This window comes from Parambassis ranga, chromosome 14 (assembly GCF_900634625.1).
Source record: "Parambassis ranga chromosome 14, fParRan2.1, whole genome shotgun sequence".
Classification (NCBI taxonomy): domain Eukaryota; kingdom Metazoa; phylum Chordata; class Actinopteri; family Ambassidae; genus Parambassis; species Parambassis ranga.
The window spans coordinates 17,127,141-17,149,966 of record NC_041034.1 but is presented as its reverse complement, the minus strand read 5'-3'; the positions used below and the strand labels follow the sequence as shown (position 1 = coordinate 17,149,966).

Below are 22,826 nucleotides of genomic sequence, written 5' to 3'. Positions count from 1 at the left end.
AAAGCTTTCAGCCTAGTTTTACAAAGGATTTGCGCCATCTCCTGGCCAAAGAGCGACAATACAGCTGCCACAAACCTGCTGTCTCTTGTGTTCACCATGCATAAGAAAAAACTGTACTGCTTTGTGTTTGCACAGTACAGGTGTACAGGGTGCACAGGGTGTCCCACACCATAGTTGCCCCCTATACACAGTGCAAATACACAACCAAAAGAGAGGAAACTAATCTTTACATGTCCCCAAGCTGCTCCAGGACAGAAGGGACATATGTCCCTCCAAACAGGAGGGACATATGCTGACACAGTGGTGGTGCACAGAGGTGATATGAGCATGTTTCACACTTCACAGATGTTTTCTCCCTGAGTGTGGACTTTAACCTCACCACACTGAATGAGTATATGTCCTCAGACTTCCAGGAAACCACATATGATTAGCACTTTAAAAACAATTTAGCCCACACTACAATAACGTCAGTAAATGTTTTCCCCCACATGAACATGAACTATCTACCTTTATAATGTCTTTCACTAAGTTACTTTACGTGACATTACAGTGGTGCAGTCATCCATAGTTTAGTTAGCCAGAAATCTTTCATCAATGCTGAGTGTGCCCACATCCGTGAGGCTACCTCCACATGTTGCAGCTTGCCTTGCCTCTCCAGAGACTCAGTCTTGTTCAGCGAGTTCTGTGAGGTTAAAATAATGTAAGAGGGGAAAAAGCTAAGAGAAAGCAGCCCACAGCATGGTCTACAATTCTCACAGCAACCAGTCACAATGCAAAAAAAAAGAAAAATCTTAATTTTTGGCTGATGTTAGATGATTGTTTTGCTTCCTGGTGATCTGCCATTGACATTAATATAAGGGTCTACTCTACTGAAAATTGTACTTTGATTTGTTCCTTCTCTATAGATTATTACTGAACCATTTTTTGCTTGTTTCTAAATTCTGATAAGGACCTTGCATCATTCCAGTAAATTCATGAGGGCTTTGTTGTCGGTCTGACTGAGCAGTCAGGTGTGATTCAGCCAAACTCAATCAAAAGTCCCTGTCAAACAAAGGAGCAACCAGACACATCGTCTGACAGGAGGGAAGTGCCTTCTGTGAGACACTCACTGATCATTCACACAGCCTGTCCAGACAGATGGTCGAAGAACTATGGTGGTAAACAGTGTTTTGTTTTTTAGGACTTTTGCTGAACTTCACACACATCATCAGGTGTCCAGTGATTCTTCATTTCACAGAAGAGTCAATGATAAATCAGTATTTCATGCCCTAAACACTCATTTTAGTAGCCAATGTTTAGTAGTTTAGTAGCCAACCTTCCAACCAATTTTATTTAAAAATAAATAAATCAATTTAGCCTTTAGCCTTTCGCATATTTCAATAAAATAAGGGTATTTATGTAATTGTTGTATGGTGCCTATGGTGTGTCACTCTGAATGACATTAAACAAAAGCTGTATTATTGTTCCCATTAATATGTTTTAGTACTTTATTAGGGCCCGAGCACCGAATTTATTTTAAGATGATATTCTTAAAAAAAAAAAAAAAAAAAAAAAACAAAGCCAGGACCCATTAAAGCATAAGTGCAATTTAGCAGTCTCTGACATTACTTTTTCCCATGCATAGATTAACATTTTCATATAATAATGAAATCATGATTATTTCATACATTTCTACAGAATCATTTTTGTGGATACCAAAATCGACACGCCATGATGTTGGCCCATTAACATTTTATCTTGTGGCTTCTTCATATTGTATATTCAGTGGTTTACAGTGCAGCTCCATGTACTGTTTATCATGTGCTTCTTATCATCATATAAGGGGTCCATTACCTCAATTACCTGTTATGTGTTAAGTTGAATTTAGAAGCTGTAAAAATATTGGTAGGGGGCACCTCTGGGGGTCCTCCCCCAGAAACTTTTTAATGAAGTAGAAGCGATTTCCTGCATTCTGGTGGATTTCAACACCTATTTTACCTACAGAAGTAAAGGGTTAACTCAACAACTATTACTGAGAGATTCAAATCCCTTATTTATTTTATTTTATATATTTATTCAGTTTTACAAAAAATCATACCATACATACAAACAAAACATACATAAAGAAAAAGAAGGGAAAAAAGGAAAAAAGAGAAAAAAGTGAAAAAACAAATAAACAAACTACACAAGCTGGGTGTGCATGTGTATTAGTATGACAATACTGTTATGTATCCTTACCACAAGTCCCTGCCTAGATGTATACAGCCAAGGTGAGTGGCACATTTAGGCTTGACTACTGATCAGTCTCCATCATCATGCTGGGCAAGATGATCTAGAACAGGGGTGTCCAAACTACGGCCCACGGGCCAACTGCTTAAAATGTATTACTTTTGGCCCGCCAGCCAAACAGAGTAAATCATACAAAATCAACAGGCAATTCTTATTTTTGTTTTTAACTCGTTGTGTAACGTTTGCATCATTATTCTCTGAGCAGAACATTATCACTCTCTCTGCATCGTGGTGCGTCACGCGGTGCTGCAGGGCTTGGTTGTTGGTTCCAGCTACGCAGAGGGCTCGGAAGGTGCACAACACCGGTTCAGAACTTCGACACAATTCACTGCGAGACTAAGCATGCTTCTGCATACAACCTGCTTTCAGAGAGCGTCTGTACTGTACAAGTGAAGTTCTCCAAAACTACGGAGCCCCTCTGTGACATGGTAAAAAAAGAAATACATTGTGGCCACGAATTATGTTTAACGTGCGCACGCAATATTGTTATTATTAGTTGTAGTATAGTAGCCCTATTAAGAGAGACTCCGCCATTCTGTACGCATCTGTCGTAAGGCACGTCACTACGTTTTTACGTCTCATTGGCATTCACTGCAAACCTGTGTATACATTAAACTACCAGACCCTTTGAGATCAGCACTAAATGACTCCCACCTAGTCTACCTGACATTTTACTGATGTCTGCTGCTCCTAAACCAGACCTGCCACATATGTTCAGATCTCACCTTCACAATAGAGCCAATAACTTGCCTGTTGCTCTGTCTCTAAAATAAGCAACCACACGTTCTGAATGTTTTAAATTTATGCTGTAAATTCAGATAACATTTTCTGATCTGTTCATCTGAATGCTAAGATGTTATTTTGTTTGCTGTGTAAGATGTAACATATTACTAAACAGCATACACAGTTTTTATTGTTTCGGAGACTTTCGCATTATCGAATCTGGCCCTCCCCGAAAAAAGTTTGGCCACCCCTGATCTAGAATAGGCTGCCAAATCTTATAAAATGCCTTCAGCCTATTCAGCAAGCCAAATAAAATGTTTACACATAAACTCAATGCAGTATCGTAACACACCGTGTTCACTGCTTCAGTACAAAAATAGAAAAATAAAACAAAATCTGCAACCTAAAGTGTCCTTGTGCAAAAGGCACAGAGAAATAATCAAGTGTCCAATGTCCTCTTCTTTAACTGAGAATTAGTTCTTTTAGATCCTTATTTCATCAGTCAGCGCGCTTTGTCAAAAATACAGTCAAGTCATGGTCAATAGTCATGTGATTGGGTGATGCTCCTACCACACCGACTCTTCCAAACTCTCACCAAGAGGTGGTCTCCCTCCCTGGTATGTGAAAATCTTGTCACTCCTTTGTCCAAGGAAATATCCTTTGTCTCACTGGGGGCTTGCCATCTCCTTCGTCAAGGAGAACATCTATCCGTAGATTCAGGGATCTCTGAAAAACTCACTGTCAAGACGTCAAGATGGTTGACAAATTCTCTCAGACCCCCTGAGTTGAGAGATCTCTGGGTCAAAATCTCTGTCTGTGATTGCTCATCACTTATTGTATCAGCCGCTGCCACTTCCTGATTGTCTGTTGGTACAGAACTCATTCCAGGTAGGTCTGCTACATCCACTGATGAAGTATCAGGTACAGATGTCAGGTTCAAGGGATTATCTGTAACCTCATGATATGGCTCTTGTCTATCTAAGATTTCAGACTGGTTGTTAGTTGATCCTTTTCAACCTTTTCAACATTGAATAAGGAGGATTCTGTCTCCCTTTTCTTTTCAGGTGAACTCAAGGCTTGGTGGGGTTTCTCATAAGAGCACAATTTACCAGAAACCTTAGCTAGTTGTGGATTCTCAGCTTGGCTCTCAGACATGTCAGTTTGGTAGACAGACCGTGGTCCCTGATTGTCCTCTGGTTCTAAACCAGATGGATGTGGGTCTGGTTCTCTTTCAGAACTGCAAGGTTCCTCTATATGAGGGTCAGTGTTTGGTACCGGCATATCATAGATCTCAATGAAACCCCTATCACTCAATCCATGCACAGGTCTAGGCTGATAACAGATTTCATCATCCCTATCATCTTCGCCATCCTCTTGACCTTCGTGATCTTTTGTTGTTGTGCACTCTGTCGTGTTTTTGGTTTATGATCTGTGCAGGTACGATTAGGTTCTTCATATGTTTGAGCCAGAAATCCACAAGGGAGTAAGAGATCCCTATGACGCGTTTGTAATGGCCCATCTTCTTTTTCTGGTTTCAGGGTGTACACAGGCAAAGTCCCCATCCGTTTAGTGACAACATAGACTGTTGGCTCCCATCGGTCAGCCAGTTTATGTTTGGTCCCTGTCTCCAACATCCAATGTGGACTCACAAATGTTTTTGTCAAATCTCTATTTGTTCTTGTCGGCCACTTTATGAGAGTTCCTGATGGCTACCTTATGGCTCTGCTCAAGATGGTTCTTCAACCTTTCCACATATGCTGAATGCGAGTGAGGCTGTTTATTGGTGATTGGCAGTCCAAAGGCAATATCTATGGGCAGATGAGGTTGCCTTCCAAACATTAACTCGTATGGGGAAAACCCGGTGACATCGTTTTTTGTACAGTTGTAAGCATGAGTAAGTGGCTTGACATAATCGCGCCAATTAACCTTTTCTATGTCCTTCAATGTACCTAACATGCTCAATAGAGTCCGGTTATAATGCTCCACAGGATTACCCCTGGGGTGGTATGGGCTGGTCCGCACCTTACAGAAGCCTAGCAGGGAGCACAACTCTTTGATGGTATGAGATTCAAAATCCCTCCCTTGATCACTGTAAAGTCGCTCCAGAAAACCATAATGAACTAGGAAATGTTCCCACAGACAGTCTGCTACAGTGGTGGCCTTTTGATCTTTCGTGGGAATAGCCACAGCATACTTAGTGAAGTGATCTGTTATCACTAAGATGTCCTTTGTGTTCTTACTGTCGGGCTCTAATGAGAGGAACTCCATACAGACAAGCTCCATGGGCCTGGTGGTCTGGATGTTTACAAGTGGGGCCGCCTTGTCAGGTGGAGCTTTCCTGCGGACACATCTCTCACAGCCTTTTAACTTCCTTTCAATATCTGAAAACATTTTGGGCCAATAAAAGTAAGATCTTACAAGTTCAACTGTCTGCTCAATTCCTGGATGGCCCATTTTATCATGAAGGGTTTGCAACACAGTCGATCGAAGGACCTCTAGAAGAACAAACTGCATCACAATGTCTGTCCCAACCAACCGCTTCCATTCTCTTAGGATCACATGAAGCTCATGGCAATTCAATTCAATTCAATTCAATTCAGTTTTATTTATATAGCACATTTTACAATCAGAAATTGTCTCAAAGAGCTTCACAGAAACTTAGCAAACAGGTTTGTAATTGGCAGGTATGCCATTGCCTGCTTCCAGCAAACAAATGACTTTGCCAATGACAGAATCCTCTCTCTGCATCTGCATAAGGTCAGTTTTGCTGTGTTTGGGTAATAAAAAAGGACCTTCGTTCAGATCATCCCCTTCAAAAAGGACAGGGATAGCAGCAGGAGACATGGCCAGAGACTGCACCAGCCCGAAAGAAAGCTCATCATTTTGTGCCATGGCTGTGTGCCTGACATCAGAAAAAGTGTTCAGTTTTTTAGTGAGTCTTTTCTTCCAGTCTTCAGGAAGTGGCGACTCACCATGGTATATCACAAGGTCAAGGTAGGTTCTGTGGTCGTACTATGCTGCTGAGCAGAGCATGTGGATGAGACTTTCTGGTTATCTTGCTCTGGCATAGGATTTGGTACGACACAATCAGGAGCGACTAGCTCAGCAATTACACAGTTAGTGGGAAGAGTGATGTTGTGGTTTGTCTCATTCCTCAGGAGTACTGGAACTTTATATGGGCCATGGCTTGGCAAGGTGATCAAACAACAATCCACAAAGACACCACCTGGCAAAGATGAGCTAGCTGGTTGCTCAAGAAGCACACAGTGTTGCGCCGCTCTCTTGCTGGCACACACAAACCCCTCAAGCAGCACTTTCTGATTTGCTGGAAGAACTTCCTGGGTTTGACCCTTTAGTTTCACCAAGCTTGCCTTGCCATCATCAGCTTGTTTTTTCCTCATCTCAAGTGTTTTCAAGACCTGCTGATAGCCATAAGGAAGAGACTTACTTGTATGTAAAGGTTCTTCACACAGCAACTCATACAGAGGATCAAGGGTGTTGGTGCCAATCAGCAATGGGGTGTCATGGTTTAACCAAGGATCAGGCACTATTAGTGTGAGAGTGAATATATTTAGGTTCCAGTTCAGTTAAGTCTTTAGGAAACTTTATGCCCACCTCCACGTATCCCACATAGGGGACAGCCTGGCCATTAGCCCCTTCAACATCAAGAAGGTCAGAGATGGGTTTGATTGGGATCTTAGACAAATGGTCATTGTAAAATGCCATAGCTATGGTGGTGACTTGTGAACCACTGTCCAATAAACAGTTATAGTTCACTCCATCAACAGCCACTCTGGCTGTACATTTCTTCCCCACAAGCTTGCTGGGCAGGCTGTTATTTTTTCTTAACTCCAGCTCTCGCATTCATAGTTGTTTTTTCTTTTTCTGAGTGGGACATTGTTTATCCCTAGCTCCAGTCTGCCCCCCAGCGGAAGCATGATCTAGTTTAAATCAAGGAAATCAGGGGTGTTGTCAGTCATTTTCTTACTCATATTTTGTATGTCCAGAAGGATATTTGTTGGTTCAGCCGCTGGCTGGGTCTGGAAATGCCTCGTGCTCAGTTAGCTTGGCTAGTGCTTCAGCCTCCTCCGGTTCCTTATCTCGCTGTCCTCCACGATCAATCTTTGGAGGTTTTGATGGTTTTGCATCTTGTGTCCTTCAAGACGCAGTTACAGTGAAAAATTGTCAACCGTAAGAAATACCGTGAGAAATATTACATTTATGACCGAAGTATTCAAAAGTTAGAGAGGAGCTCAAGAGAAACACGTCTACTCCGTCTGTGTTCACTAGCGCCTTCCTTCTTATTTATTTTAAGCAATGATGTCAAATACAAAACCAACTGAAAACGAAACAGTTTTGTCAACCTCATGGTGGTACTACACTAACAGGTTATTAGAACAGAATATGTTTACATCTATTAGTTTTTAACCTCTGCGCAACCATGATTTTAACCACAAAAACCACATTTCTGTTTCGCTGTATTCCCAATGAGACCATCAGCTGGACTGTCAGATTTTAGAGACAGACTTCAAAAAACACATTAATTAAACAGATTAGAAACAGATTACTCTTAACAGCTAACTTAGTTCACCATAAATCTGTGCTGATTTGTCTGCTTGTGTTGATCAGCACACACAAGCAGTTCAAATGAAGTGACTGAAACACAAAGGGAGGATCAATATCGCTCCATCTCTCACTCCTGGCTTGCCCTATATGCCATAACATCTGCTGTGCGGTGTGCTTGCGGCTGAATCTCAGACCTCACCTGGCAACAAGAAATAATTTTTTCTGACTGGCTGATAGGTCGCTAATTGCTACAGCTGTAAGTGTGCAGTGCTGTCAGTTGTCTGGTTAACTGGCGGCTAAAACTTGTTAGAGGTGTGTGCAGTCAGATGTCACACTGGACGCTCATGGCTCACTTCACTTTGTCAGTCATCCTAGAAAACTACAACATGCACAAACACAAACTGGCGCTGCAGAACCTGCTTATCTGACCAGCAGTTTGTTCCCTCAGTATCTCCACCAGCAAAGGCCGACTGCCTCCCAGCTTAGCAGCGCTCAGCTACAGGGCACCACAGGGCAGAGAGGGCACATCGTGGATCATGTGACCGACCAATGTAGAGCTAAGTTATTATTATATCGGTTCATTTACTATTATTTTGGACCACACAGACTGACTGTCACACGCAATAATGGTATAAAATAAAATAAAATAAAATCACTTGACAAAAGGGCACCTTGGGCAAGGTAAGGTAACGGCGCCACCCCCCCCCCCCCCCCCCGCCCCCCCAACGTGTCTAATGTATAGTGGTCTCCATGGTGATGTGATGTAATTGTAACTAAAGTGTTCTGTACTGATAGGGGACAGGCAAGAAAGACACACAGAGGTCAAAAACATCAGAAAAAAAAGTCAACATGAGTCAACAAGACCAGACTGTAGTGTATAAGGATCTCCTCGAGCAGGGGCTGTTCTGTGATGCTGTCATCAAGGTGGAGGAGGTTGACTTTACAATCCACAAAGTCATCATGGCAAGCTGCACCCCTTACTTCAGGTGAACTGATTATCTCAATTTTAAATTAATGTGTTAGTAACCTTTAAACAGGGAGACAAAAATGATGCGAGTGTTGGAGATTATTCAATGCAATCTTGTCACCACAATATTATGATATTTTTTTATAGCTTACAGTGTTTCAGCGAGTTTGCTGATATTGTTGTGATGACTAGTCAACTGCTGGGGAAAATGTCAGCCTGACCTCATAACGAAAGCAGCAGCAGTTTTTAATGTTTTAACATGACAAAAACAACCGGTGAACAAGTGTGTGTTAATCTGCTGGCCCCAGGTGGGACTGGGGTGATAGGACATGTTTGACATGTTGACATTAAAGCATCTAATAGTGATTTCTCCCTCTATAGGCTCAAACTTATTTTACTTTAAACTTAAACTTGATGTATAGTTTAGAAGTTAAAAGTGAATTAGATAATGTTACAGCAATCAGATTTAGACATTTAACTAGACTGTTGAATAAAGTTACCCATAAATCCACCAGTGACTTAGTGACTAATGTTTGTATCTGTTTTAAAAAACTGAAATGCATAAAGTGGTGTATAATGTTGTGGAACGTTTTCTTTCAGAGCTCTCTTCGCACGCTGGTCTGAACCTGACAAGAATGTCTTCAGTATCCCTGACATATCCTCAGACATGATGGAGCTCATCATTGAGTTTGCATACACCGGCTCTGTTAATGTGACAGAGTCCAATGCACAGAGGCTTTTCATGGCAGCTGATTACCTCAATATAGTGACGCTGGTGCAAATATGCTGCAACTTTTTTGAAAAGACGCTCTGCCCAGACAACTGCGTCGGCATCTGGCAGTTCACAAAAACCTACCACGCCCCTGAACTGCACCTCAAGGCTTTCCACTACGTCCTCAGTCACTTTGAGGAAGTGGCTTTTGGCGAAGAGTTCCTGCAGCTCTCTGCCCAGGATGTCATTGACATCATCAGCAGTGATGACCTCAATGTGAGACAGGAGGCAGCTGTGTTTGAGGCCATCATTCGGTGGATCACACATGAACCTCAGGAACGAGAAGGATACGCAGCTTTTCTCTTGTCAGAGGTACTTTATATTTTACATTATAATTTTCACTTTATAGGTTAATCTATTTCAAGACAGTGACTGAAGAGTAGAGAGTAATGAGAGTAATGAAAAAAATATATGAAAGATAAGACTTCAAAGAGAGCTCAGTCCATCTGACTGCCATGATGGAGAACAAAGAGAATGAAGGCCTCGCTTGTCCCGGTTGCTAATAGCATTTCAAATAACTGACCATTATTTTATCGTTTTACTTGTTGTATTTATTGTGATTTTCTGACTGTTATGTCCTCTTTATTCTCTGTATTGTTGTAGGTCAGGCTGAGCATGATGCCTACAGAGTACATACAGAGTCATGTGCTGTCCAATAAGCTGGTGACGGACAACTTGGCGTGCCAGGCCATGGTCTCTGAGGTCATCGAATACAAAGACATATTCCTCGGTCGGCCTCGTCTGCCTTCTGCCGTCCTATTGGCCATCGGAGGCTGGAGCAACAGTGGTCCAACTAATGAAATCGAGGCATTTGACATCCGTGCAAATCACTGGATGAACACAACAAACTTTTTGGAGCTTCCTCGCGCCCATCATGGTGCAGCCTACCTCGGTGGGTATGTCTACTGTGTTGGTGGCAGTGACCAGGTGGAGCAATTCAATAGTGTGCGCAGGTTTGACCTGAGCACACAGATGTGGCAAGAGGTGGCACCGATGCACTATCGTCGCTGTTTTGTGAGTGTGACTGTGCTGAATTGGTGCATCTATGCCATGGGAGGCTATGATGGGCACACACGTCTCAGCAGTGCTGAGTTCTACCAGCCAGAAACCAACCAGTGGCTTGAAATTGCACCCATGCATGAGCAGCGGAGCGACGCCAGTTGCACAGCACTCAACGGCCAGGTGGGTGGAACACAATGGAACATACCAGAGAACAGAAAGATTTGTTTACAAAACACTGCTGCCAGTTTGAGCCAACAAATATGACGATTTCTTATTGTGTGCCCCCCCCCCTTTTTTTGTATTCAGATTTACATATGTGGTGGATTTAACGGGAGTGAGTATCTGCAAACAGCAGAGTGCTACAACCCAGAGACCAACCAGTGGACTCTGATCTCTCCCATGAGCAGCCGGCGCAGTGGAGTAGGAGTCATTGCATACGACAACCATGTTTATGCAGTAAGCGCATGAAAGAAATGTGTGACCAGCTTTCATCAGCGGTTTAAAGCGGCTACTTTTTTATGTGACAATTGAATTGATATGTGATGCAGCTTCTTCTCATCTTTGACTCCAAAGGTTGGTGGCTTCGATGGAACAGACCGTCTGCAGACTGCTGAGGTCTACAACCCTCACACCAACACCTGGCACAATGTGTCCTCCATGATGACCCCCCGCAGCAGCTTTGGCATTGAAGTAGTTGAGGACCGGCTCTTTGTTTTCGGGGGCTTCGATGGCTTCTCCACCACCTCTAATGTTGAGTACTATGACAGTGAGACGAATGAGTGGTCTGAGGCCTGCGACATGGACGTCGGCCGCAGCGCTCTGAGCTGCTGTGTGCTTTCTGGTCTTCCCAACATGGCCGACTACACCATCCCTCGTGATTTTCTGCAAATTAGACAACCAGACCGCGAAGATATGTATTTAGAAGAAAATCTTGTATAATTATGAATGAATGAATGAATAAATGTCTAAAGTGATGTAACAATACTGTCACAGTACCTGGCTATACATGTATATCATCTGTTTATATCGCTCTTATGCAGTCTGCATGTATGTTTTAGGCTCGCAGTTAGGCTGTACACATCTGGATTACTAGACCTGTCCCATCCACCATACAGTATGGTACTGTTTGTGACCATGAGCTCTCTCTGACTTAGTGTCAATTACCTTTGAATTATCAAATGAAGCACTTTCTCCTTGGTAAAAGGAGTGTACCATTAAAACACTACTATTTATGTGCGGATCAGTTATCTGATTGAACATCATGAAACAATGTTCAAAGTTTGACAGGCTAAGTTGTTTTCACCTGAACAAAACAAATTCACAGATGTATTTTTTACCTAATAGTCGCTCACATCCAGCAGCTATGGTAGACATTTTTTAAAATTACAGTCTACGACAGTTTTTATTTACTTTTGCTGATTTCAGAGCCCTTCAACAACGGTCATCTGCCAAATGTATCTCCTCCTACAAATTTCAAGCAACAGACTCCAGTTTAGTCTTAAAACGCTCATTAGATGCTGCTCTATCAAACCTGTATTCAGAATTTTCTAATTCCGAATCGTTTTCACACGCCAGGCAAAGTTCTCAAAGTTGGAGTGGTTTTTGAGGTCTCCTCTGCTGTTACCATGGTGACAGGCTGACACACAGAGGCATACACAGCTCTGAATTGTTCTGATTCTCCAGCAATTCATGCTTCAGCTGCAGCAATCAAACTTGCAGTTTCTTCAGGAAATGCCTTTTTCTAGTTTTATTTAACCTTTATTTTACCAGGAGAGAGACTCATTGAGATTAAAAATCACTTTTACAAGAGTGCCCTGGCCAAGCTAGGCAGCAGCTCAATATAAAACATGTCAAGCCTCAATTAAAATTTAGAAGCCAACAGAGTCAGATAAAACATCAATATAAAACCTACAGATTATGAAATATTAAAAACAATACAGAAAATGACAACTTCCTTGTCATTTAAAATCTTTTTAAAGGGCAGTTCCTTCAATTTTAAAACATTTTGCAAAAGATTCCAAGCAGAGGGGGGCGCAAATTGAAAAGCCTTTCCCAACTCAGACCAAACCTTTGGATATATATATATATATAAATTGACTTACACTTACACACTTAAATCTCAGAAAATGATGCAAAAATGCAGCAAAAAGAATCCAGGATTCATTTGTGTGTACCTATTGAACTGCAGCCTCTGGAGCCCCAGGGTGCTTTCTCTCAACTGAGGCAACATGTAGTGTGATGGTTGGAACTGGACTGACTGCAGCCATCATTCATCAGGCTGAACTCTAAACTGCAGACAAGTGACTAAAACAACAACGAGGCAGTGACTCATGTATGTCGGAAAAAAGAAAAAGACACAAACAACTAAACGTCCCCATGTTCTTGAAATGAGATACTTATATCTGACTGTCATCTACTCTACTCTAGAAAAACTGAAACTGAAATAGTTAAAACAGTCCACAGATTGGAAAACAGTTGACTTACTAAAAAAACATATGGAGAGACAGTATTCCTCAGAAAATGACACTAGTTCTCAAAAGCAGAAAATAGGCACTCATGTCTTAATTATAGACCCTCTATGACTTCATTTCTTTGATCCATTATTGCACATTTATTACAATATTTAGGATATGTTTTTTGTATAAATTGGGTGATTTTATAGAACGGGGTCTGTTTGTAGCTCTGCCTGTGATTTTAAGAGACTGAGGGCCTTATTAATTATAGTTATCTAGAATAGATGTTTTTTTTTACTTGTCATTGTTTAGTAAAAACAATGAAATACAGTATTTCTAGCTAAATAATGGAATATTGTCTTGGAATTGTCTTTGTATTTATGAGTGATTGAGCAAGTTATCTCATGTGGTGTTGTGGCTGTCTCTCTCTGTAATCCTGTAACCCTTCCTCTGAGCTCAGAGTTGTATCTGGAGCATCAGAAACCTTTCTTGGACTCTTTTCATGGTTTTTCTGCCAGCAGCTCTGCAGCTCACATATTTGCTGTAACTGAAAACTGTTGCTTTCAATGTCACACAAACAACTGTATGGCCAAAAACACAATACTGAATGTTCATTTACAACACAAACCTAACCTACCAGTGAATCGAAGCAGCAGCCCTGACAGGACATGTGAGCTGAGATTGGGCAACAAGAGCGCATTATCTTCCCCATAGCTGGAGTTCAGACAGATCACCAGGCCACAGGCAGGGTAGAGTGAAGTGTACACGAAACAGAGGCCTCAGATTACACACATTTCACATTGTCATTTTCTGGGTCTCTTCAAACACGAGCTATAAAAACAGGACAATTACAACCGCCAGCCACCCGCACCGAGTTGCTCAGGTTACGAAAAGCCGAGCCCTTAAGGCGTCAGATATGGCATGTTGGTTTTAGCGAGCAATGAAAAGTTAAAGTGGTCTAAGGAATTAGCCAACAGGCTGGAAATGCAGGTAGTGCATCAGCACCCCTTCTCACTCATCCATCATCTCACGGCCTGTGATCCCCCTCAGGGGCAGTTCCCATGGTCTGTGCCAAACTGCACACGTTGTTGAGTAGAAGTATAAAAATAATAACACTCCAGGTGAGGCTGCAGATACAGACATGCCAACTCTGCCCGACATGAAGGACGATAATGTCTGCACACGTGCAGGTGGAGCAGCAACAAGTTGTGTTGTTCTCTGAGAGAAATCAAACACTTTATAAATTAAAAACCAATGAAACCTCAAAAGCAGAACAGTGCAGAGGTTCAGTTATATTACACAATATTTATTAGTGATAAAGTCTTTGTCATTCTCGGTGTTGCATTCAACTTTCAAATGATCAATGGGTTCTGTTTTCAGAATTAAAAATGATATTGAATTCAAACCCATCTAACCATTCTCTCTCCTCATCCTCTCTCGTTTCTCAAATGAAACGGTACAAATTTTGTTTTTGTTTTAGAAATTGTAGTGGTGTGTACAAAATAACAAGCAAAAGTTCAAACTCACTTTAAAAAGTTTTAATGGATGATACATAGTTACCATAGAGCTGATAAATTTTTAACTTTTAGCATAGCTCTGCTGCTATAGGCTGGGTCTCTGTGAAGTGCTTTGAGACAATTCTGATTGTAAAATGTGCTGTATAAATAAAACTGAATTGAATAAAAAAAAGTCTCCAAATGTGTTCCAGTTAAAGGTCTGATACAATGCTTGTTAAGTAAAACATCTTAAGTAAAAAAGTAAAAAAAAAACACAACACAGTTGTAAAACTTTCTATTTACAGTGTACATATTTACATCGAAGCTTGTTTGAACATTATGGAATGCCTACAGGGCTCAAAGAGCTTTTAAGTAAAAAAAAAAAAAGCCTGGAATGAGCACCCCTATCTGACACTGAGGCAGCAGAGGAGCAGAAAAAAAACGAAGATAGTTCTGTACAGTTTTAGCAATGTCTCTGCTCCTGTTAGCACGGTGCTGAGGCGCAGTGTGAGCTGCTGGGCAGTGGGCAGTCTTTGTCGTTGTGCTCTGTCAGTTTGAGAATGACAACTTTCCTCTGCAGCTGCCTGGTCTCTGATGATCCAGGCTCTTCAGGTGCTGGTTGCTCCAAGCTCTCTGTAACTAAGTCCTGTGGCAGCAGCATAGTAATGACGTTTGAGTATCCACCTTGCACCGCCAGGTGTAACGGGGTGAGGCCCTGCTCGTCCGACAGGGCGCCGCCATCCGGACAGTGGAGCAGCAGCTCTTTGAGGACTTCGCAGTGGCCGCTCTCGGCAGCCAGGTGGCAGGGTGTGCGCAGAGCCTGGTTGGATCTGTAGGCGTCTGCACCCTCTTCTATCAACATTTTGACTGTGGCCAGGTGACCCCGCTGGGAAGCCAGGTGAAGAGGGGTGAGTCCATGGGCATTCTGGGCATGAATATCTGCCTGATGTTTAATTAGGAGGCGAGATGTGCTGGTATGACCTGTTTCTGCCGCCACGTGTAGCGGGGTGTTTAACCCCGCTGACATCATGTGGACATTCGCTCCCAGCTCAATCAAGATTCGTGCCACTCTGTACTGCCCCCTCTGGGATGCCAGATGCAGCGGTGTGCGGCCATCTGTTGTTTGCCCATCCACATCGGCGCCAGCCTGCTTGATGAGCAGCTTGACAATGCCCAGATGCCCCTGCCATGCAGCCAAATGAAGTGCCGTCCAGTTGTCTTTGCCCTTGACTTGAACATCTGCACCACGGCTTAGCAGCACCCGAAACACATTCTCCTGGCCGTGCTGACAGGCCACATGAGCTGGTGTACGTCCCTGACCATCGGTCTCATTGATGCCGGCCCCCTTGTCCAGCAGCAGACGCGTGATGGCCTCATCTCCTTTCTGAGCTGCCCAGTGCAAAGCTGTGTACTGGTCCTCATCTTTGGCGTTCACATTTGTGCTGCGCCGACCAAGGAGAAGTTCTGCCAGCAGCTTCATGTGCTTCTCTGTGGCCAAATGGAGAGGTGTGGATCCGCGGGCGTTCGCAAGGTTGGGATTGGCGTTGTTCAAAAGGAGGAACTTGACAGCCTCCTCATTAGCCAAGGTAATGGCATAGTGGAGCAGGCTGCCTCCTCCATCGAGAAGGAGGTCAACGTCCTGAGGCTGGAGGATCTTCATCAGCTTGGCAGTGTCTTTGGTCCTTATAGCGTCACACAGCTTCCGCTTCTGGACCTCAGCAGAATCTGGGGTAGGAAAGAAAAAGATCTAAGATCTACATCTGTTTTTCGGGTCTACACAAATTTCAATTCCAGTTGTAGGTCTTTGATCAGCTCTTACCAAATGTGTTTTCTTTCTCAAAGGACAGAGTGATGGAGTCTTGGGAGGAAAAGGCTGAATCTGCGGAGGAGATGCCAGACAGTCTCTTGCAGGTGTTCTCCTTGCTGTGGCAGCTCTCCTCTTTCACTCGATCAAAGCTCCTAGAGATCCCAGAATCCACCTGGCTCAGCAGCTCTGACAGGCTGTAATCTTTTTCCGGCAACATGGCAGACTTCGGACGCACTGGTTTGTCATTAACCTGTAGAGCAAAAAAAAAAAAAAACAGGTAAGCATGCGCTATTTAAACAAGGTGTTCTTTCACATACTGGACATTCCATTATATTTGTGTAGCCAGCACTCAAAATTCTTTACTCAGTGTTGTTGAAATCACTTGAACATATACGGAAGTTGAAAACAGCTATGATTAAGAAACGGCTGTCACTACCCTTGAGCAGGATGTTTGTTTTTAGTCACGTACGCAGCAGAAAACACCAATGGAAGCGACAATGTGGCCCACAGGTTAAACAATCCCATCAGTCAACATTCCTCATTTGTGATGCAACAGTTGTTCAGGATCAAACATATGACTTATAAAGTCATAATCACGTCTGGAGCAAAGCCTTTAAAGATAAGCCCCAACTTGTCTGGTGCGATAGTTATACATTAACTCATTTATATATACATTAACAGAAAAATGTATATATAAATGAGATAAATGCTACAAAGAAGAGACGCAAGTGAAAACAGACATTATGGTCAAAGAAAGATTGCTTAAAATAGTCAACTAAGGCTAAAAAGGGTAAACATTGCTGAAAAGCAGGGCTTTTTCATGAAAAACCTGAAAATGTGGTGCTGTTCATGTCATACCTGGCCATTGCTAAGTGGGTTAGGGGACATGGGCTCTGGCTCTGATGTGGATAAAGTAGGCGTCTTGGGTTCGTCTTGAGGTTTAGAGCAGAGCTCCTCGGCTTCAGATGTGATTTCTGTAAGGGCGAGAGCTCTGGGTCAGGTTTCAGCGACAGCACGGTGGGATTAAGGGATACAAAAGACATGCAACGGTGTATTTAAAAGGAAAGAAAGGGTGAAAATAGGTCGTTCAAGGCATGAGATCACATGTGTTCCGTGCTGTTATTACAATAACGTGGTCATAACTTACCCTGGAAGCTGGGTCTGGCTTTGGGGTTTGTGGCCCAGCAGCGCTGCATGAGGCTCAGGAAACCTGCACAGGCTGAAGGTCGACATCGTGGCACCGCTCCCAGGTCTGGACGCACTCCTTTCACCACCTTCACCATTAACTGCAGAATATTGTTCTCTCCTGAGAGGAAAAAATGTAGAGGAATGCTTTAGTTTTATCACCTACAAACCAGCTTATCACATAATCAATCTGCTCTTATGTGTTTCCTGACGAGGTTTGAAGATGTATACAAATGGCTTGACCTGTGTTCATTAGTCACATGTTACAACATGTATGGTTACATAGCTTGGCGCCAGTGCCTTTACAGATAGTGAGCGTTATCACCATCCTCCTGTGTGTGCAGGTAGGGGAGTGTGTGCTGTTTCCCATGGGAGCAACAGGGAAAAAGCTCTTCAAGTTGCTGCTCTGGCCTCTTTCTATCTGACAGTGGGATCAGCCAGCCAATGACTCAGAACAAACAAGTAGAGGCTTTAATTACAGTTGCTTTAGCTCCTATTGTAGTCATAATACAGTTTAGCAGGTGAAGGAGAAAGATGGGAAGGGACGGTAACCAGGCCATTTCTCACTTTTTAATTATGTCTGGATCAACGTAGGTGGTGCCAGTGCCATCCAAGCCACCCTTTCTAGACACTGGTCTATTAAAAGTGCACCGCTATCTGATATGCCTGGGAAAAAAAAATACAAACAAAAAAAACACAGCCTGCCAGTCTGACTAGACTGCAGCTACACAGATACACACCTCTAAATGTGAAACCTGCATGATCACCTTGTGTTTACGGGAAACGATGAAAGATTTTTCTTGATTAGAAACTGGTATAACAAAAAAAACAAACAGTATTGGAAGTAAAGACTCTGAAAAAGTCAGACTCATTAGAGTTTAAATTTTCATAATGTGGAAGTTAAGGTTCAAAATATTAAGAAATATTTGTAAAACAAAGCTTCAAATAACTTATTTTGTTTTGCTGATCCACTGCTTAAGTGCAGACAAATACCTGAACTATTACTGTCTTGGTGATCCTTAGACTTCCCACTTAGGCTAGGGGAATTCTAAAACACTTTGGCGCTCCTTCAAACCAACTTTATGTTTGTGTGAGGCTGCCTGATGATTTTTGTGTCTGCAAGACTGTGGAGTTATAAAGTATAAATTGGATTTCAACTTTAAAAAATCTACTTAAATAATGTGATGTTTACAGTTTATTCATTAGCAAATGCTAATTATCACCAATTAGTACACTTTAGCTGCAAACCTGAGATCAGAAGTCAAAGCATGTATTACTGATCCAGCACCCAGGTTTACATTTCCCATGATCAAGGTTTTTGGGCTTTTGTGTACTCACCTTGATAAGGTTTCTTCTGTGTGAGAATCCCCCAGATCACAATGGAGAAACTGGAAAGTGGTTAAAATAAAATGAAAATATATCCATGAAAAACCTCCAAAATAATACAGCTACTGTCTGATATATTCACACTGCTCTGGCTGATTTGGATTGCCTATGCTTTGTATGGAATGTTTTTAATCCTTTCAGTGATGATGAATGACTGTATGAGTCAGACCTCAACTGAACATACAACAGTCACCAGGGCAGCAGCAGGGCTCACAAAAAAACTAACCTGTATACATCATGCTTGGTGTCCGACACTCTGTCCTTCTCTATGATGCTCTCCGGCGGCAGGTAGGCAATGGTGCCGCAGAAGCCATCTCTGCTGATGTCATCAGCCCGTGACAGCCCATTCCACCGGGCCAGGCCAAAATCAGATATCTGGAAGAGAAAGAGATCAGATAAGACCCTCAAACTTGGAATACCCCGCTGGCAGAGATGACTAACTTTGTCCGCTGAGTTTGACAGGCAGCTAGGCTCTCATTATGTGCACTCTGTGGTATTATGAGGGCAAAGCAGCCATGTCTCAGCCTGTAGGAGAGGAGAGGCCCTTCACATTTGTGTTGAGGAGCGCACACCCTCCCACACACACTTATTCACTGAGGGAGATTTATTAGGAGCTAAATTATTCCTGTCGGGACAAGCCCGGGTGAGGTGTTTACATCCAGGTATTAAACTCCAGAAGCGGTGGTTCCCACCCATCACATGCTGTGTGGAGGTTGGACGGAGGCCAAGGGACACCTGTCTGCTCAGAGCGTGTGCAGGGCTATCATTTTAGAAAAGATGAAAGGGAACAAAAAAAAAGCTCACAGCTGAAAAATCCTCCTAAAAGAAATGACTGAAGGAGCACTGGGCGGACCTCATGTCACGTCTGTTTCTCAGCAACAATCATTTTATCAAGTATATAAATATATATATATATATATATATATATATATATATATATATATATATAGAGAGAGAGAGAGAGAAACTAAACACTTACATTACCCCCAGAGACAAATATCAAAAGGTGCTTGTGAGGAAGTTACTTTACCTTGACATGGTAGTGTGCGTCCAGCAGGATGTTGGCCGGTTTCAGGTCCAGGTGGAGCAGCGGTGGGTTCATGCAGTGCAGGAAGTTCATTCCCACCGCTGTCTCATGGATGATACGGAAGCGGAGCTCCCATGGCAGTGGCTCTGTGGCCAGCAGCGTCTCCAAGGATCCGGTCTCCATGTACTCCATGACAAGACCTTGCGGGTCCTCGCAGATCCCATACACAGGGAGGACGTATCGGAACTTGGCCGCCTCCATCTTCTTAGCCTCCTCCAGGAGCTCAGAACGGTCCCTGAGGTAAAGAAATGTTTAAGTTGTGAAATTTTGCACACACAGCAGCTAAAATCAGACCGTAGGTATTTAGGTCATGTTGCTTTTAACCACATCTTCTGGTTAGTTATCAAACCTTCCCTCATTAAACATTAACCTGATGATGCTGAGATCATGCTTCACTCTTTAAGCTGGAATATATGAAAAATGTCTTTTGTCCTCACCCAAATTCCAGCGCATTACACCTCATCCTTAGCTTAGCATAATGTTTGTCAGCATCAACCTTGGAGAATGAAAGCCTCTGCAGATATCTGTGATTCATTTACTGGTGTTCATCCTGAGTATGTGGATCATGCTCTTAAGCACTTCTGTTAAGGCTCGGAGGACATTCCAGCCTGGAATACTCCGGAGAGCACAGCAGGCTCTACTTCTCTGTTGCTCAACCTTTGCACAGCAACCTTTATCAGTCCACCGGCCCTGCTGACATACCTCAAACACAACCGTGCAGCTCATTCATGACCTCAGCACACATTTCTCAAGCACAGGTTGCTTTGAAAATGAAGTCTCCTAATGAGGGCAGATGGGAACAGATAAAACTCCCCTCTTCATGGGAATCTGCTTCAAAGGCAGAATGAGGTGAGCTGGACTGGGAATTCTGTTTTTCTGCCATTAGTGAAATGAAATGAGATGAGATGAGGTGTATCATATTTCTTGGAGAGTCAATAGAAGGAGGTCTGGCCGTACTTGTCCTTTATGGTGAGGACAAGGAAAAGAGAATGGACAAGCACTTGCTTGCTAAATCCTTCATCTAATCCAAAGTGCTCCTATGCAGCTCTTCAGAACCAAACAATGTCCCTGCTTTAACAGAGAGGCCCGGCAGGACCGGTTATGCAGCTTCTTATATTGTCTGTGGCACACAGCGGCAGCCTGCAACACAGACAAACAAAGGTGCCTTTGAGTCGCTGCTGCTGGTTGTTACGTGTGGGTCAATGAAGGCTGCAGTCAAATGAATGTTTATGTGCTTTACAGATGCTTGGAGGTGATAAGTGGATGCTTTAAGTTGAACCACAAGAATGGGGGAGGATGTCAGGCCTCAAAGTTCCTGTTCAAAATATTTTGGCGACAGGAACCAGATTATAATCTGACAGTACAGCTGGGATTTATATATATATATATATATATATATATATATATATATATATATATATATATATATATATATATATATATATATATATATATATATATATATATATATATATATATATATATATATATATATATATATATATATATATATATATATATATATATATATATATATATATATATATATATATATATATATGCCAGGGGCCTAATCTGAATAAAGCAGAAATGGCTGGTCTACATTTTTAATAATGAATAAACCTCATACGTTAAGATTGTAGCGTTTATGATGTGGCCAGTGTGTGTGTGTGTGTGTGTGTGTGTGTGTGTAAAGTTTAGAATAATGGAAACTTCCACTGATAGTGGGTTGCTCCTCGACAGTACAACATTCAGTAACAACTTACATAGAACTTGACACCACTCACCCACACAGCAGTGCAGCTCACACACACACACACACACACATCCCATCTCTCCCTCTCTAATACACACACATACAAACTCCTATTGTCATTTTGTTTATAAGAATAGAAATACAAATAATAATGGGTGTGTAATCTCTTGCAGGGCCTGGGGGAAACTCGATTGAAATAAAAAGTTATTTAAATGAGCCCCTCCCTCACTGTAAGATAGCATCACTGTCTATTGGGGAAGTCAGCTGTGAACCTTTCATGTATTGGGGTCTATGTGGAATAAGCAAACAGCTATGACCCTAAGCAATGTAGACTTAGACTTGCCCTGGGGATGAATCAGCATGTCACCGCTGCCTGCAACACAGATCAGCAGTCATGGCCTCTTGTCTGCGGCTGAGGCGCCTTTACAGCTGCACTGACTCGCTGAGAATGAGTCACACGTTACCTGGTGTTCACTTTTCCATAATCTGAGCCCCTATCAGTCTCCTACCTGCCCATACACCACTTATCCAAAGATACACCTGAGAGACTAACACCTAAAACTAAACCTCACCTGAAAAAATACAGAAACAGCATTATGTCAGTATGTGAAGCTGAATTCTACAACTTCAACACCAGGACAACATAACACATGTGTTTAAACATCTGTGACTTACTTGTCATCCACATGAAGGCAGGGAGGAACTTTGATAGCCAGCCATGTTTTCCACTGTACGTGCCGGACTTTATACACTTGTCCAAATCCACCTGAGCCTATTTTCTCCCAGTTGCCAAACTCAGAAGAATCAAAGGTCCTTAGCAGCCCCATATTCCCATGTGGAGAGTCTGGGACATCCATATCCATGTTATGGAACCCACCAGCACAGTAAACTCCTTTTTTATTCGGCTCCAGGTCACATTCAGGGTAAGTGAACACACATACCTCCCTGCCCGCTTGTGAGCTCTTCCTTGTTTTTCCTCTTGTCTAGCTCAGAGTGGCCCCTCCCTCTCTTCAGGTGAAAAGAGGGCCGGACCTGCTGCTGTGACATCACATCCTGGTTTTGAAACACAGGGAAGAGAAGTTCAGTAAAGGAACATGACAGCCCATAAGGCATCTTGCTTTTACACAATTGTTTTCTTGACACCCTGAAGTCCTGAACTTCTCATATATCTGCCAAAACAAGCAGAGAATGGATTCTGTAATACGCCTGAATCCATGAACCCAGGAATGCACCGCTTCATAAACACACCTTTGTCCAACTGTTGTCCATTAACGCACTAATGCTCCCTCGGGTAAAGAGAAGGAATGAATCCTCACAATAGGTGGGTTATGTGATATTGACCCATTGCCTTGAGAATG

At 42.6% G+C, this 22,826-nt stretch overlaps 2 protein-coding genes across 2 annotated transcripts; one reads left to right on the top strand and one right to left on the bottom strand.

The window, feature by feature from the left end:
- The first annotated feature begins 8,502 nt into the window (after positions 1 to 8,502).
- On the top strand, positions 8,503 to 11,237 carry LOC114446575 (kelch-like protein 10). The gene is made up of 5 exons (XM_028422227.1): positions 8,503 to 8,543; positions 9,125 to 9,608; positions 9,900 to 10,478; positions 10,605 to 10,754; positions 10,872 to 11,237. Exons 1-5 carry the CDS (start codon positions 8,518 to 8,520, stop codon positions 11,235 to 11,237), a joined length of 1,605 nt encoding a protein of 534 aa, XP_028278028.1. The 5' UTR covers positions 8,503 to 8,517.
- Positions 11,238 to 14,274: 3,037 nt separating this feature from the next.
- ripk4 (receptor-interacting serine-threonine kinase 4) lies at positions 14,275 to 22,436 on the bottom strand. Its single transcript, XM_028422276.1, has 8 exons — positions 22,144 to 22,436; positions 19,656 to 19,947; positions 18,852 to 19,000; positions 18,578 to 18,627; positions 17,202 to 17,360; positions 16,913 to 17,028; positions 16,067 to 16,304; positions 14,275 to 15,972 (listed from the first exon to the last, which is right to left on the bottom strand). The coding sequence occupies exons 1-8, from the start codon at positions 22,329 to 22,331 to the stop codon at positions 14,732 to 14,734; spliced, it is 2,433 nt and encodes an 810-aa protein (XP_028278077.1). The 5' UTR covers positions 22,332 to 22,436; the 3' UTR covers positions 14,275 to 14,731.
- Between the last annotated feature and the right edge of the window lie 390 nt (positions 22,437 to 22,826).